The sequence below is a fragment of the Prionailurus bengalensis genome, chromosome B2 (genome assembly GCF_016509475.1).
Source record: "Prionailurus bengalensis isolate Pbe53 chromosome B2, Fcat_Pben_1.1_paternal_pri, whole genome shotgun sequence".
Taxonomy (NCBI): Eukaryota; Metazoa; Chordata; class Mammalia; order Carnivora; family Felidae; genus Prionailurus; species Prionailurus bengalensis.
Window position 1 is genome coordinate 70,950,073 of NC_057349.1, and position 14,549 is coordinate 70,964,621.

At 38.3% G+C, this 14,549-nt stretch overlaps 1 protein-coding gene across 5 annotated transcripts in view; it reads right to left on the bottom strand.

Moving 5' to 3' along the window:
* Nucleotides 1-11,944: 11,944 nt before the first annotated feature.
* Nucleotides 11,945-14,549, bottom strand: part of HMGN3 (high mobility group nucleosomal binding domain 3) — a 31,468-nt gene continuing 28,863 nt past the window's right edge. Inside the window, exons 4-7 of one of the 5 annotated variants that reach the window (XM_043591869.1) lie at nt 14,455-14,505; nt 12,968-13,081; nt 12,748-12,847; nt 11,945-12,428 (exon numbers count right to left, since the gene is read on the bottom strand). In XM_043591869.1, coding sequence (XP_043447804.1) covers nt 12,415-12,428; nt 12,748-12,847; nt 12,968-13,081; nt 14,455-14,505 — 279 coding nt within the window. In that variant the 3' untranslated portion in view covers nt 11,945-12,414. Of the gene's footprint in view, nt 12,429-12,594; nt 13,082-14,454; nt 14,506-14,549 lie in introns of those variants that run through there. The other 4 variants (XM_043591870.1, XR_006298979.1, XM_043591871.1 and 1 more) reach the window with 4 other exon arrangements.

Sequence of the window (14,549 nt, forward strand, 5' to 3'; positions counted from 1 at the left end):
ATGGCAGCAGCTTTTCTGCAGTGTTTTCAGGGCAGCCTTTCTTGAGTGTCCCCCACGGGCGCAGGACTGGTCCTGCTTCGTGATCTGTGGGCCTCGTATGTGTCCACCCCCAGTGCTGGGGCCTGCTGCACTCTGCATTCTGGCCTTCGTACTGCTAATTCACCAAGCTAATTAGGCTAGTTAAGGGTCCATAAAGGCAGAAATCTGTTGGAGTTTAGTCTCATTCATTTCTTTTAGAACAACTTGCAAGGAAGCTCCTGTCAGCTTTTGGAAAGGGAACAGAATCTCAAAGGCTTGGCATGAGAAACAGTCGAAGGTGCCAACCTTCTAGGCCAAAGATTCTAGTCACAAAGAGTCCCAATTCAACTTTTTCCCTTGAGGCAAACTTCAAAGTATGCAGAATCAAAAAACTCATATAATGAAAATAAACCGAGGGGTAACACACTTAGCTGAGACTTGCTTGAAACACATTTCTCCCACTGTACCTCAATTCTATCTGCTCCACAACTGCCTCACGGTGCTAAATTACTTAGAAGGAGGACAAAGGCGGGTTTCTCATGTTCACTCACTTCATTCCACTTGTGACCCAGACATTTCTTCTGCTTGTGTTAAAAAACTGTATTAAACAAAGTTATACAGCTTACTACGTGCAAGGTGCTGTCCTAAGCACTTTAAAAATATTAATTCATTTAATCCTCACAACACTCCTATGAGATAGGCACTTTTGGTATTGTGGGGTTTTTTTTAAGTTTTTTTAAAATTTATTTTTTAAAATTTAAATCCAAGTTAGTTAACATACAGTGTAATAATGATTTCAGGCCCTTGCACTATTCTCAGTTTATAGAAACACTGTTTCCTGTTTTCCTTTTGTAGTGTGTGTTTTTTTTCTTCTTTCTTTGTTTTGTTTCTGTTTTTCCTACATGAGGTTTTGGAACAGTGTGTAATTACGTTTTAGAATCGATTTGTTTTTAATGATTGAAAAAAATCAGAAAATGATGATAGCAGAGATCAGAGCAAAGCATAATGTCAAGACATAGTGTTTGGACTTGTGGGTTTTATGTTTTAGATGAAATATAAGTCACTTAAGGAATTCCATAGAGAGGCACATACTAAAACCTCTTAAGAGAGTCGTTTGGCCATTAGGCTCAAGTTAGCAGAATAAAGCGGCACCAGCGGTTTAATCTCTTGGATCTCTCTTGTTTTTATGTACTCTTGGCATTGCTTAATTTTTTCCCCCACTAGTGAATTGCTTACCTCCAGGCTTTTTTGGGGGTGGCAAGAGAAGAATAGCATCGCACAACCTGTGTAAGGGCATTGTTCACACATCAGTGCACGTATTCAAAGAGCAAATGCCCGACTTTGGTGACTACTGCAGACAGTCATTCACACTTTTTGCTTGCACCTATATAGTACCATTTGTCTGCAAGCTTTTGTGACAACTTGATTAAAATTGAACACATATTCAGCTAGTTGATTTACGAAATTACCAAAGTGCTTGCAAAGTCTTGAAATTTGTGGCTTGTTGAAAATTAGACCTTTCCCACTGGAACATTTTGAATTTTGCAAAGAAGAGTCTATAGGAGCTCCATTTGTGAGATAGGTCTTCTTTCCTCATCTTATTTTTTTTAGGGTGTTAAAGTTTTTACCATTCCTATTTTTGAATTCTGAAGCACATGTCATTTAGATTTGGATTACTGTCAACTATCAATTAGTGAAAAGAGGTGTGGGACTGCTCTCGCTTTTAAAGCAATTTTTCCATGCCACTGAAATTTTACAGCAGGCCTCCTATTAACTAGAATGGTCAGAGAATGTGGAGGTCTTGTTACTTGGATAAGGGGAACGTTTATGAGAAAGCCCATTCTGTTAGAATTCTTGGACTTCTTTATAAAATTAATTAGTCCACTTAATGGCCTTACAAAACAAAGTGAGTAGTATTAAACATCACTGAATCTGTCTTTCAGGGCAGTGTCTTGCTGTGCCTCAGGGTATTCATTCTGAAGGTGCATTATTATTATACATTTCTGCAGCTAGAGAATGGAAGACACGGAACTCAACCTACATTGCTCCCTGGACCTATGTACTCTGGAATTCTTTTCACTTGTATTCCTGATAGAGACTTGTTTCCTTATCAACAAGATGCACTAGCTCTGGAGCAGCCTGCCACAGTTTAAATTCTAGTTCCACCATTTACTCACTATATAAGCTTGGGCAAATTAGTTATTTGTTCCTAAGTTTCCTTATCTGTGAAACAGGCCACATAGTAGGTCCTACTGCAATTCATTTATGCTTAGGTTATGAGTATTTAACATTCATACAAAAATACTAAGGAGAATATCTGAGCCTGTGTTCATCAAACTGCAAAGCCTAATGGCACAATCTCCAAGACTGCGGTCACTTCTAAGACCAACTGCAAGTTCAAGGAGTTCTCAAAACCATTCCTGGGGTTGATAATGTGATAAAACTGGAAGGATTCACAGAACTCACCGGAAGTGAGTTACAGTCATGGTTATGATTTATTAAGGGGAAGAATACAAATTAGAACAGGCTATAGGAAGAGACACATAGAGTGGAGTCTAGCAGAGTTTCAAAGGCAAAGCTTCTGTTTTCCTCAGAATGTGTTACCCTGCTGGTATCGATGTGTGACAATACACATGCAATACTGCCATGCTGGGATGTTCACCATAGCTTTGGTATCCAGAGTTTTAACTGGGGCTTTATTACATAGGCATGACTAATTGACTGATTGCCCATTGACTGACTGCCCATCAGTCTCCAGTCTTCTTTCTACCTCATCCTCCTCCACTCCAGTTTGGATTGATACTCATGGCCCAAGGTGCCTACCAGGAATAACAAAAACACTCCTATCACTTGGGAAATTGTAAGAGTTTAAAGGTTTACTTCTCAGGAGCTTTGGGTTAGACCAATTTTTTTACTTCACAGACTGTCACAGAGTAAGTATTCTCCTAATGTGTAGGAGTATCATTAGTGATTATCACTATTAATTGTTCTCTTCCTCCTATAAGAAGATCAAAGGAAAACATTTCCCCCCACTTCTTTTCCAACTCTTTTTTATGAAAATATGCAAGTATACAGAACAGAATAATATAAGGAGTTCTTACATAAACCACTAGATCCAACAATTAATATTTTGCCATATTTGCTATATCTATGTAGATGGATATTTGTATATGTATGCGTGTGTACGTATCTGGATTATTTGAAAATGTTGCAGCTATCACAACGCTTCATCCCTAACAGCCTTCAGCATAGATTTCCTAAGAATAACTATAATACTATTTTACACCTTAGAAAAAACTAATCATAATCCTGTGAAACGCAATATCTAGACTATATTCTAATTAAGGGGAAAATATGGGTTAAAAACTGAATTAATTGCCAGAATCCTCTTCCTTGGATACCATGCTCATCCTGTGTCTTCTCAGGGCAAGAAGCCAGGGGGGCTCCATGTTTCTTGCTGGATCAAATCCAAACACTGGTGACTGCCATTCAATGCTTCCATGACCATGTAGAGCTCACATTCCTAGCCCACAGTATCACATTCCCACATACATTATATCACATTTCCTGAATTGCAACTGTGTGCTAGGCACAGTGCTGAGTGATTTATGTCCATAGTCTCAGTGTTCTCTGCTTCCTACCATCAATGCTCTACTCCGGTCATCATGTATCCCTGTCTTTCTGCACAAATTGAGCAAGTTTGGTAGTTGGGAAGAGTCATCCTGTCACCCAGGCCTTCAGAGATCCCTTGGTTCAACACACTTGGGTTCCATGGGTTCAGCCAATGAACGTTAGGAGCTGCCCCTAGGGATGAGGTGATGGTCAAGAGGGTGAGTCATACACCCCCCTGCAGTTTTCCCATCATTATCAAGAGAGAATTATTAGTACCTTACTGTTTTGAAAATGGTTTTACAAGCCATTAATCAAATCCAACCCAATCATTTTACATAAGGGAAGCAGGCAGTGGTGAATCAATTTTCTCAGGTACCCAAAACATAGTTTTGGGAGATGAACCTACTCTAGATATATTTGATACTACATACTTGCCTCCAGCCTTTATAAAGACTGTTCCCTTGTCTGACAGGTCCTCTTGCTCCTCTCTGACTCATCCATGCCTCCTTAACAAATCAGGAGCCTCCATGCTTTCCCCACCATTGAATCTTCCCACAGATGCTCAAGATAGTTCTGAACTGTACACATTTAACACTTAATATTGTATGCTAGGGTCTTTTTTCCTCTCTTATGAAGTGTTGTAGTTTTGCCTTCCTTTGAGGTTAGCAGGACTTTGAAAGTGGAGAGAAAAGTTTGACTTTTAATTTAGTGTACCTAAACATTTCAATAAACATTCATTAAGTAACTACTATGTACTGAGCACTAGGTAGGTGCTATGGAGAATACAAGGATGAAAGGCTCCTTGCCTCTGTTTCTACTTAAAGAAACAGACAAGGAAGCATTGTTTTATGGTACCAGATGAAATAAAATAAGTACAAAATATAGGTCAAGAAAAGTGCTATGAGAATGCAAGGGAAAAGCAACTCATTTTGACAGAAAAGGTCAGTAACGTTTCCTTTTGTTGCTATCCACCATGGGGCACATTGTAGACATTTCACAGTTGCTGACTTATGGAGGATTTTACTCTATCTCAGTTTTGATGAATCAGTATTCAACTTCTTGTAAAAAGAATCCAGAAATGCATAGAGCCAAGGCGTGTCTTATCTCATAAGACTGAAGCCAAAACTCGCATCTCTTTTTGGGTTTGTTATTACTTCTGTAGCAAAGTGCTCAGAACATCATAGCTGCATAACAGTTGCTAGTTCAGTGCAGCTCCTGGGACTTTTTGTATGTGCTCAGTAAACCAGTTTTTAAGTGTATCGCTCATTACCCATTTCTTAAATTGAATTCCATCAAAAACAGTACATATATAATTTTAAATCACCTTGTCCTGATTTGGAGCCTACTATTAAAAGACCTAAAACATTGTGCAGGAAAAAAAAGTTTTTTCTAGAATTCAAAAGAGACTTGGCTCTGAGAGCAAAGCTAAATCAGATGCCCACAAAGGTCAATCCTGTTTTGTGATTTCCAGCTCCTAGGCCACTTTCCTCCCATCCTCTGTTCCCTCAAAAATCTGTTTCACCTGTCAAGTTAACTTTCAGCAGTCATTTGTGGGATTGGAGTCTTCTAAGTCAAAAAGATATCCCTGGAAAAGGCATGAGAAATACAGGAGCAATTATCTCCTGGAAGAACAACGAAACATTTATTATGCCAAGCCCAAATTGTCATTTTTCACAGGTGCTTTATAGCAACCATGTGAATAATACTTTAAAAATGCTATTCAGTAAGTTATCTTAGTTTCCTGTGGGTTTGTTTGTGGCTAATATCTTTCTCAAAATGGAGTCCATTACAGGAACTACATGAAGGGTTTACCATGGAAGAGATTAGAATTCTGTAATTGCTCTTGTAAATATGTATTTATTTGTGTTACTAAGTAATTAATGTTGGTTTTCCCACTAAACTCTAAGCTTAAGAAGTAGGGACACTGACCTTCTCACTACTGAATCCCTAATGCCATGCAAAATGCTCAGCATTTAGACGTTCAGTGTATTTTTGATGAATGGATAAATCTGGAAGACAGACTTTGGTGCAGTCTTGAAGTGCTCTTTGCCTGGTAAACATACTTAAATTAGAGAACAGGATGAACTCACTAATCAAGTTTCCTAAAGGGGGAAAAACTGAGGAAAAGTGTAGGTTGAACCATATGAAATCACCATTTTTGAAGGTCCATAAGAGAAGATAGCTATTTCATACTGTTCAACCTAATGTGTTGAAATTTTGTTTCCATTTCTCAACCATCTGAATTTATGAGACTAATTTAAATGCATTATACATTTTTAAAAAGATCTAGGTCCAATACCATAATCCATAAGAATGAGAGAAACCGAAGTGTTTATGAGGCACCATAATAGGTGTTTTCAGACATTTGAGGGACTGCTGGGGGGGAAGAATCAGTTACTTCGATATGTCCCTGGTTCTGGTGGAACCGGGATCAATAGGGAGAGCTACGAGGAGATTGCTCTTGGCTCAATAATAAGAAAATACTTCCTAACTTTGAGAGTTGTTTGAGGGATAACTCCTTTATGACTCTTTGCTGGTCCTGTTGTAAATGGGAATCTAAATCGTATCAGAGAGGAACTGCATGATCCCAGGGATTCTTCCCATCTTCAGAGTTGATGATTTGGCTTCAAGGAACTCAATGAGGCCCATTACCTTAGGTCCAGGTGTATTTATCTCTAAGAGAATGTTCCCTGTTTAACTGTGAAGTACTCTGTGATCTAGAAATAAAGGAATTATAGATCATGGTGTATTTTTCTAGAAAAGTAAAGTTGGTTCTAAATTAAAATAAGTATGTGAGTACACAGGTTAAACAAGTATTATTATAAGAATAATACCACAACTAACAGAAAAAATGTTCTTAAAGTTATGGCATTGGTGTTTTAAAAGACATTAAATACAAACTAAAATGGATTAATTTTTATGTTAATTTCAAGGAAGACTGGCCAGAATTGTAGTTTGTATGTTTGATTTACCCCATCCAATTAGCTTAATTTGGAGATGGAAATAGCAATGGTAACAACCCTGAACTTAGTTCTCTGTCTCTGGAAGGCCACATTCAGTTCAACAAATATTAGTTTGGCCTCTACTGTGTGTTACAAAGGAGAATGAGACAATGCTCCTTTCAAGGACCTAACCTCTCATCTGCTCCACGTTTTGACCAAATATAATACTTCCTGAACATTACTTTGTACCATTAACATTTATAACATCCTATACAGTAGGAACTATTTTTCTTTCCATTTACAGATGGGAACTCTAAGTTATACAGAGTATAGATAGAGACTGAGTAAATCTGTCCATGGTCACACAGACAGTATTTAACAAAGAGGATCTGAACCCAGGCAGTCTGGTTTCAGAATTCATAAGCTTAACCATTACACTACATTGCCTTCTAAGTGGAACACAATTCTTCCTTTTGTACTGTTCAAAGGAGATTGACTAGAGGCTGACAGCCTACAACGATCATACATGATGTACACTCATCAAAGCCTACACGGCTCATTTGTATTCATCCATTTTCAATTCAACTGGCATCTATGGAAAACCTACTGTATTTTAGGCACTGCACTAAGTGATTTCTCCGTGACTATCTCATTCTATCCTAACAGCTTTGTCAAACAGGTATTAATTCTATTTTAAGGAGGAGAAATTGAGAGGCAGAAATTAAATGACCTATGTGGGTTCACACACTTAGTGAGTTAGCACTGAGATTTAAAACCAGACCTCCTGATTCTAAGTCCTGTGCTCGCACAGTAGCCTTGCAAATGTCATTTTTTAAGTGTATGCATCTGTGGCTCTTAGTATATTTACAAGGTTGTGCAACCATTATCACTCTTCCAGAAAATTTTCATCACTCCAAAAAAGAAACTCTGTACCCATTATCAACCATTCCCCACTCTCCTCTCCCTCCGGTTCTTGGCAATCACATACCTACTTTCAACCACTATGAAATTTGCCCATTTTGGACATTTCATATACTTGAAATCATATCAGTGGTTTTGGTGACTGCCTTCTTTCACTTAGCATGGTGTTTTCAAGGTTCATCTAGGTAGTAGCATGTATCAGTACTTCATCACTTTTCATGACTGAGTAATTTTCCATTGTGTGGAGACTATATTTTGCTTATCCATTCATCAGTTAATGGACATCAGGATTATTTCCAGCGTTTGGCTATTAGAAATAACACTGCTATAAACATTCATGTACTAGTTTTTGTGGGAGTATGTGTTCAGTTCCTTAGGGTGCATACCAAGAGTGGAATTGCTATATCGTATGGTAACCCTCCTTAACGTTTGGTTATGACAAACTGTTGTTTGTAGAGGCTACATTATCTTAGGTTCCCGCCAGCAATGAAAAGGGGCTCCAATTTCTCCACTTCCTTTCCAACACTTGCTATTTTTTAAGTCATCCTAGTGCATGTAAAATGGTATCTTATAATGATTTTGACTTGCATTTTCCTAATTAACTGTAGAGCATCCTTTCATTTGCATATTGGCTATCGATGTATGTTTTTGGAGACACATCTATTTAAAAATCCTTTGCCCATTTTAAAATTATATTTAAAAAGTGTTTGTTTTTGAATAGTAAGAAGAGCTCCTTACATATTCTAGATATTAGACTCTTATCAGATATATGATTTGGAAATAGTTTCTCCCATTCTGTGGCTGTTCTCTTTCTTGAAATTTTTGTGAAACTGTCCACTTTTTTACTTGCTTACTTGTACTTCTGGTGTCATACCTAATAAACCATTGCTTAATTCAACGTCATGACATTTATATATAAATATCATTTTAAACTGGAATTTCAAAGACACTCTTCTCTCATGAAGGAGAAATACATAATCACAAAGTTCCCTTAGCAGTTTTAAATAAGTCTGAACTCTATTTGGCATTGGAAAATTGGGTTCATTTTTACTAGGAGATGGAAACATTAAAATAATACAGAATTCACAAGTTTTCTCCCAAATCAATTTATGTAAGATATTTGTCACAGGGCATTGAATAAATTGTTTATTATTAATAAATTAAATAGTTTATATTATTTATATATTAATATATATTCACATATAATTTATATTAATAATTATTAATAAATTAAAACCATTATCTTTTTTCTGTTAAAAATTTTTTTTTATCATTTATTTTTGAAGAAAGAGACAGAGCACTAGTGGGGGAGGGGCAGAGAGAGAGAGGGAGTCACGGAATCTGAAGCAGGCTCCAGGCTCTGAGATGTCAGCACAGAGCCTGATGCAGGGCTTGAATCCATGAACCATGAGATCATGACCTACATGGAAGTCGGATGCTTAACCAAGTGAGCCACCCAGGCGAACCACTACTTATTATCTTAATCATTAAAGTTATTCTGAGAGATTTAAAGTCAATGTTCTGAATAAAATAATAGAAAACAGTATACAAGTTTGGAATTCATGATTAAGTGCAAAGCATTCAGAAGACATGTTTGTTAGCATATGTGACAGCTAAAAGTTGAGATGAGTTCCCTATGCCTGCTAGGATTGGCAAAGGGGACAGCACTTGTACCTCGGGCTAAGAATGAAGTCCCCTAAAATCTGGGGACAGGAAAAAAACAGTCTTTGTTTCATAACCTTGTTTCAAATTCCTGAATTATGTAAATGTACATTCAAGATTTTATGGGAGATTTCACCTATTGTTAGACCAATGGATTTTGACTTTCAGATTATCTTTTCTTAGAATTTAAAAATTGGAATTTCAGGAACATTGCACTCTAATACTACAATCCATGGGGCCATCTCCAGGGAGAATATCAGAACTAAAACGTATGATTATACAAGCAGTACACTGCTTAACCACAGGGAACGTCAATGACTCAAAGTCATTGTAGATTCATAGGGTTAGGATTTTCCGTCAGATTAGCAGATAGGTGTTTTGGAGAAGGTGGGTACTTTTTAACATGTATAAATTCACTGCTGAGGTAAGCAATGTGGCAGTCATGGGAAGGACCAAAACTTCCATCTGTTTGCAGGCGGTGTATCCAGACTCACAGCAGGATAACCATCAGATCAAATTTTGGGGAACCAAACTAGGGCTCTTACGTGATTTTGGTAGTTATCTGCTCTACAGTATTCCTTCACTTTGCTAATGTGGTAACAATAATACCCATAAACTTTAATACACACGTACCAATGACCTACAGAATCCCTGATATTTGTGTTTGCATAAAAGAAGTAATAGCATCAATGATCATTGTAAATAATCATTTTTTTGTGTGAATGACTAAAACACAGTGATCCCCAACAGAAAAGTAGAAAAACATCATCATTAACAGAAGAAACTCAAATGACCATTAAATATATGAAAAACTCTATTTTACTAGTAATAAAATAAAGATTTGGGGCACCTGGGTGTCTCAGTCAGTTAAGTCTCCAACTCTTGATCTCAGCTCAGGTCATCGTTCATGAGATTGAGCTCTGTGTTGGGTTCCACGCTAACAGCACAGAGTCTCTGGGATTCTCTCTCTGTCTGTTCCTCCCCCCCTCCTCTCAAAATAAATAAACTTAAAAAAAAACCACTAAAATTAGAACAGTGAGGCATTAGTTTTCATTACTAGACTGACCAAAATAAGAGTGCTGGCAAAGGTAAGGAAAGATGTCATTTATATGCTGTTGATGGAAGTGGATGAGTACAACTCTTTTGGCCATAGTCAAAATGTCAAATGTACATTCCCTTTGACTCAGACATTCCACTTCTAGAAAATCAGTTAAGTAAAAAAATCTACGTAGGCAAAAGCTTTGTGAACAAGAAGGTTTACTGCAGTATCACTGGCAGCACTGCAGTATTAGAAATAATCTTTACCTATAACTATAATTTATTGGCTGAATAAGTTCAAAATAGAATGTATACAACATTCTCCTTTAACAATTATATGTGCATCTACATGTGTGTGAATGTACATTCACAGATACACACATACATACACAGTCACAGAGAAAATGGTGTGCAGTGTTACCTCTAGGACATAGGAGTGCGGGAAAGGAGGATGTTGGCTTTTTTCTCCTTCTGTACTATTGTTATGTTTATTTAAAAAAAATCACCTGTGGCACTTTTGTTATTGTTTAAAAAGTAGACCTGTGGAGTTTACACTGCATTTGTGAATTGGAAGCAGGCCAGGAACATAGGTCAACTGTGTACTGACTGCACATTGAAAATATTTTCGTATTCACTGGATACCAGCTATTTTTCTTTGGGTAAAAGTGGTGTTCAGCATGTCCAACACAGATTAAGGTACATTTTATAATCAGAAACAAAAAAATGAAAAGAAAGAAAAAATGAAAAGAAAGAAAAAAAAGTAGTTCCTATGTTCCTGGCACACCTATGTCATTCCAGAAAGAGGAGCCTGTTATGGTCTGAATGCTTGTGATCCCCCTATTTTCCTATATTGAAATCCCACCCACCAAAGATGATGGTATTAGGAAGTGGGGCCTTTTGGAGGTGCTTAAATCACAACGGTGGAGCCCACATGAATGGGATTACTACTCTTGTAAACAGGTTCCAGAGAGCTTCCACAATGTAAGCACACAGAATTCTACAACCTAGAAGAGGGCCCTCACCAAACCATGCTGATACCCTGATATTACACTTTCAGTGTCCAAAACTGTGAGAAATAAGTTTCTCTTGTTTATGAGACACCCAAACTATCGGATTTTGTTACAGCAGCCTGAACAGACCGAGACAGGCTATGTTTAAAATTCGAAAGACCAGGTTCAAATCCTGGTTTTTCTCTTTCCTGAAGTAAGGCATAAACATCCAAGTCCCCATTTCTTAGCCTAGAAAGGACCTCTAATATTACTTATGCTACCTCCATTCTTCGCTTGATGCCAGGCTAAAATGTGGTCATGCTGGGTAGAGAGCTTTCAAGGCTGTGAAGTCCTCAACAAATGGGAAAGTATTTTAGTAAAATGTGATTTAGTATATTTTGAAATGGAGAGGTTTTCAAGGATCAGCACTAGTTTATGGTTTTTCTCTGGTTTAACAGAACTCTATGCTGTGTATAAAGAACTTTAAAAAAGTAATGTTTTATTAAAAGCTTATTATATGGTGATCATTGCTGACCACTTCTGATATAAAGTGTTTTAGATGTAATTCTTCCACACTAGCACTCATCGATGGTTTCATTAAAATAATAACATTTTTGCAGGCCCAAGAATTAAGAAATAATCCTACTTGACTTATTAGGAATGCTGTTATGGCACGCACTGGAAATATTCTTCACCTCTTCTGCAACAACAAAATGAAACACTGCCCAAGTTTATAGTAAAGACACTACTAAGAGGCAGGTATTTTGCAGGCAAGAAAACCTTTTATTTTAAACCACAAATAGTCAGCAGGTGGCCACAACTATCCATGTTTCATTAAAACCACATAAAACCTAGGTACAAAAGCACCACTGATTATTGCTCTAGAAAAACTGCGTGAAAAATTTAAATATGCACAGTAGAAACACCACAGTATCCACAGGACCCAATTTTTAAAGCAAGTGCATGGAATGCTCAATCAATCTTACACATAGCTTTCAATAATAAACTCGTATTTATTTTACTTGAAGATGATGGAAATTTCCAAAAAAGCATGACTATGAGAAGATAAAATGTCCATCCTTATATATTTTTGTATGCCAACTAGCAGAATCCTAAAAAATTAGCATTTACAAAATACTTGGTAAAAATAGCTTTTAAAAGTTGCCCCGAGAGGTACATAAAATCAACCCCAATTTTTCATGACAATTCATTCTCCCTTGTTATCTACAGATTCAGTTTTCTGTGCCTGTGAAAAAGAAAGGGGGGGGGGGGAGATACAGTTACTATTAAAGCTACTATCAGCCAAAAGAAAGTCCACCCGACCAACACACACACTCTGAACATCTGGTTTTTAGCAGCTCGATTGCAAAACCTATTTCAACTCTGGGTGTGAAACAGACAAGGCAGGAATATAGTAGGCAAACACTTGGCTGCATTTATTGCTTTCTGGTTTTAAAACGACCACAGAAGCTTTACCTGTAAGCTCCCACTGTTCATAATAAAAAAAAACACCACACTACTATCTGATTCTAGTCACTGCAAACATGCAGAATTTTCTACTGTACCCTTAACTCTCACTGTTTCAATCTGCCCCTTTACTGACAGTGTGCTGGGTGGGGTACCTCTGGAGGTTGAGACATTAACAGTTGAGCGAGAGATGTGGATCTGTAATAACATTACGGGCAATAAAAAGAGTCATTATGAACGTGCTATCACCGGCTGAAGGATTGAGCAATTTCTTTTAAGACACTGATTCAATCAGTGGGGGGTATTTATGGAAAGTACCTCTTCAGCTTTAGTTTCACCTTTTTCAGATGGTGCAGTACCTTCCTTTCCAGCTTCTTGCTTTTCCTCCTTCTTCCCTTTAGCACCTTTGTTAATCTTTGTTCCAGGTTCTTTCTAATAGAGGGAAACAAGGCATGTTAGACAGGGTGTGATGTCAGTAAAAATCAGCCAACCTCGCCCAAACACAAGGTAAAGCAAAACCAGGGCCAACATGGTGGCTTTCCAGGGGGAGGGGAACCCAATTTGGCAGTGCCTCGAGTGAGTTACACTGAGTCTCTGTGAAAATGTAATGGGCTGCTTAGAATATCCACTGACTTTCTCCTCTGGGAAAAAGGTGGTGATTCTCCTCATGTATTTGTTCAGTGGGCCTCCTCTCTCACTACAGAGAAGTGGTTCTGCCGTGGAGGGCACCAGCAGTGGGAAGTGATGGAGGAGGCAGAAACCAGGAAAGAAGCCAGCAAGAGAAACACCTCATGTGGGGACGTGGGGCTTGAGTGACTAGAAGGCTGAGAAAATGCTTGAAAATGAAGTACCAGGTGAAGAAAAGTTCCTGATTGTTAAAAACAAGTAGATATATATGTATTTTGAGAGAGAGAGAGTGAGAGCATGTGCATGAACAGGGGAGGGGAAGAGAGAGAGGGAGAGAGAGAATTCCAAGCTGGCTCTGCACTGTCAGGGAGCAGAGTCTGATGCGGGGCTCAAGCCCACGAACTGTGAGATCATGATCCGAGCCGAAATCAAGGGTCAGATGCCCAACTGACTGAGCCACCCAGGTGCCCAGAAAAGTTCCTGATTTGAAGACTAAGCCACAGGGGTGAGTTCTGCTTCAGAATCACCTACCCATGCCACAAATACACATCGTTTCAAACAATTCACAACACTGCTCTGAAGGGCAGAGTACAGAAAAGCAATTTGGGACAAGGTTCTTCATACCTCTCTGCTTGTTTCCTTGTCTGCAAAATGGGGTATGTGTACCTACCTCATAGGGTTGATGCGAGGGTTTCATAAGAAAAGCAAGTAGAACAGGGTCTGGCATAGTATAAGAGCCATATAAATGTTTGCTGATATTAATTGTTGGCTAGTGTTAATTATTACATGTCAGTCATCAGACTAAGCCACTAAGACCAGTTATATGAAGTCAGATCCCCTCCCCCAAGCCCTTGAGCTACTGGCAGCTGCAATACCAGGGCCCAGCCTCCCACCTCCCGAGCTGCCCTGGCGCACTGCTAACAAACCCTCCTGGACAGGCGGCTTCTCCGAGCACCATGCTCTGACTTCCTTCGCCTTTACTGACCAAATGGGAAACACTTTCCTGGGAAAGTGTAAAACCGTGCTTTATGCCTTTTGTAACAATGGTGACAGTTTCCTAGTCAGTACATTTAGCCCGAATCATTACATGTGATTTTTCCTTGGGGGATTTTTCGATACAAAATTATAATTTATTCATTGTTTAAAAGGCCAAAGTCAGTCAAAGGAGCACCTCTTACCTTAGCAGACGTTTTTCTTGGTTTAGGTTCAGGTTTGGGTGGAGCAGGTTTCTGCAAAGATAAATTACACAAATACTGAAAAAGGCAACCCTCGA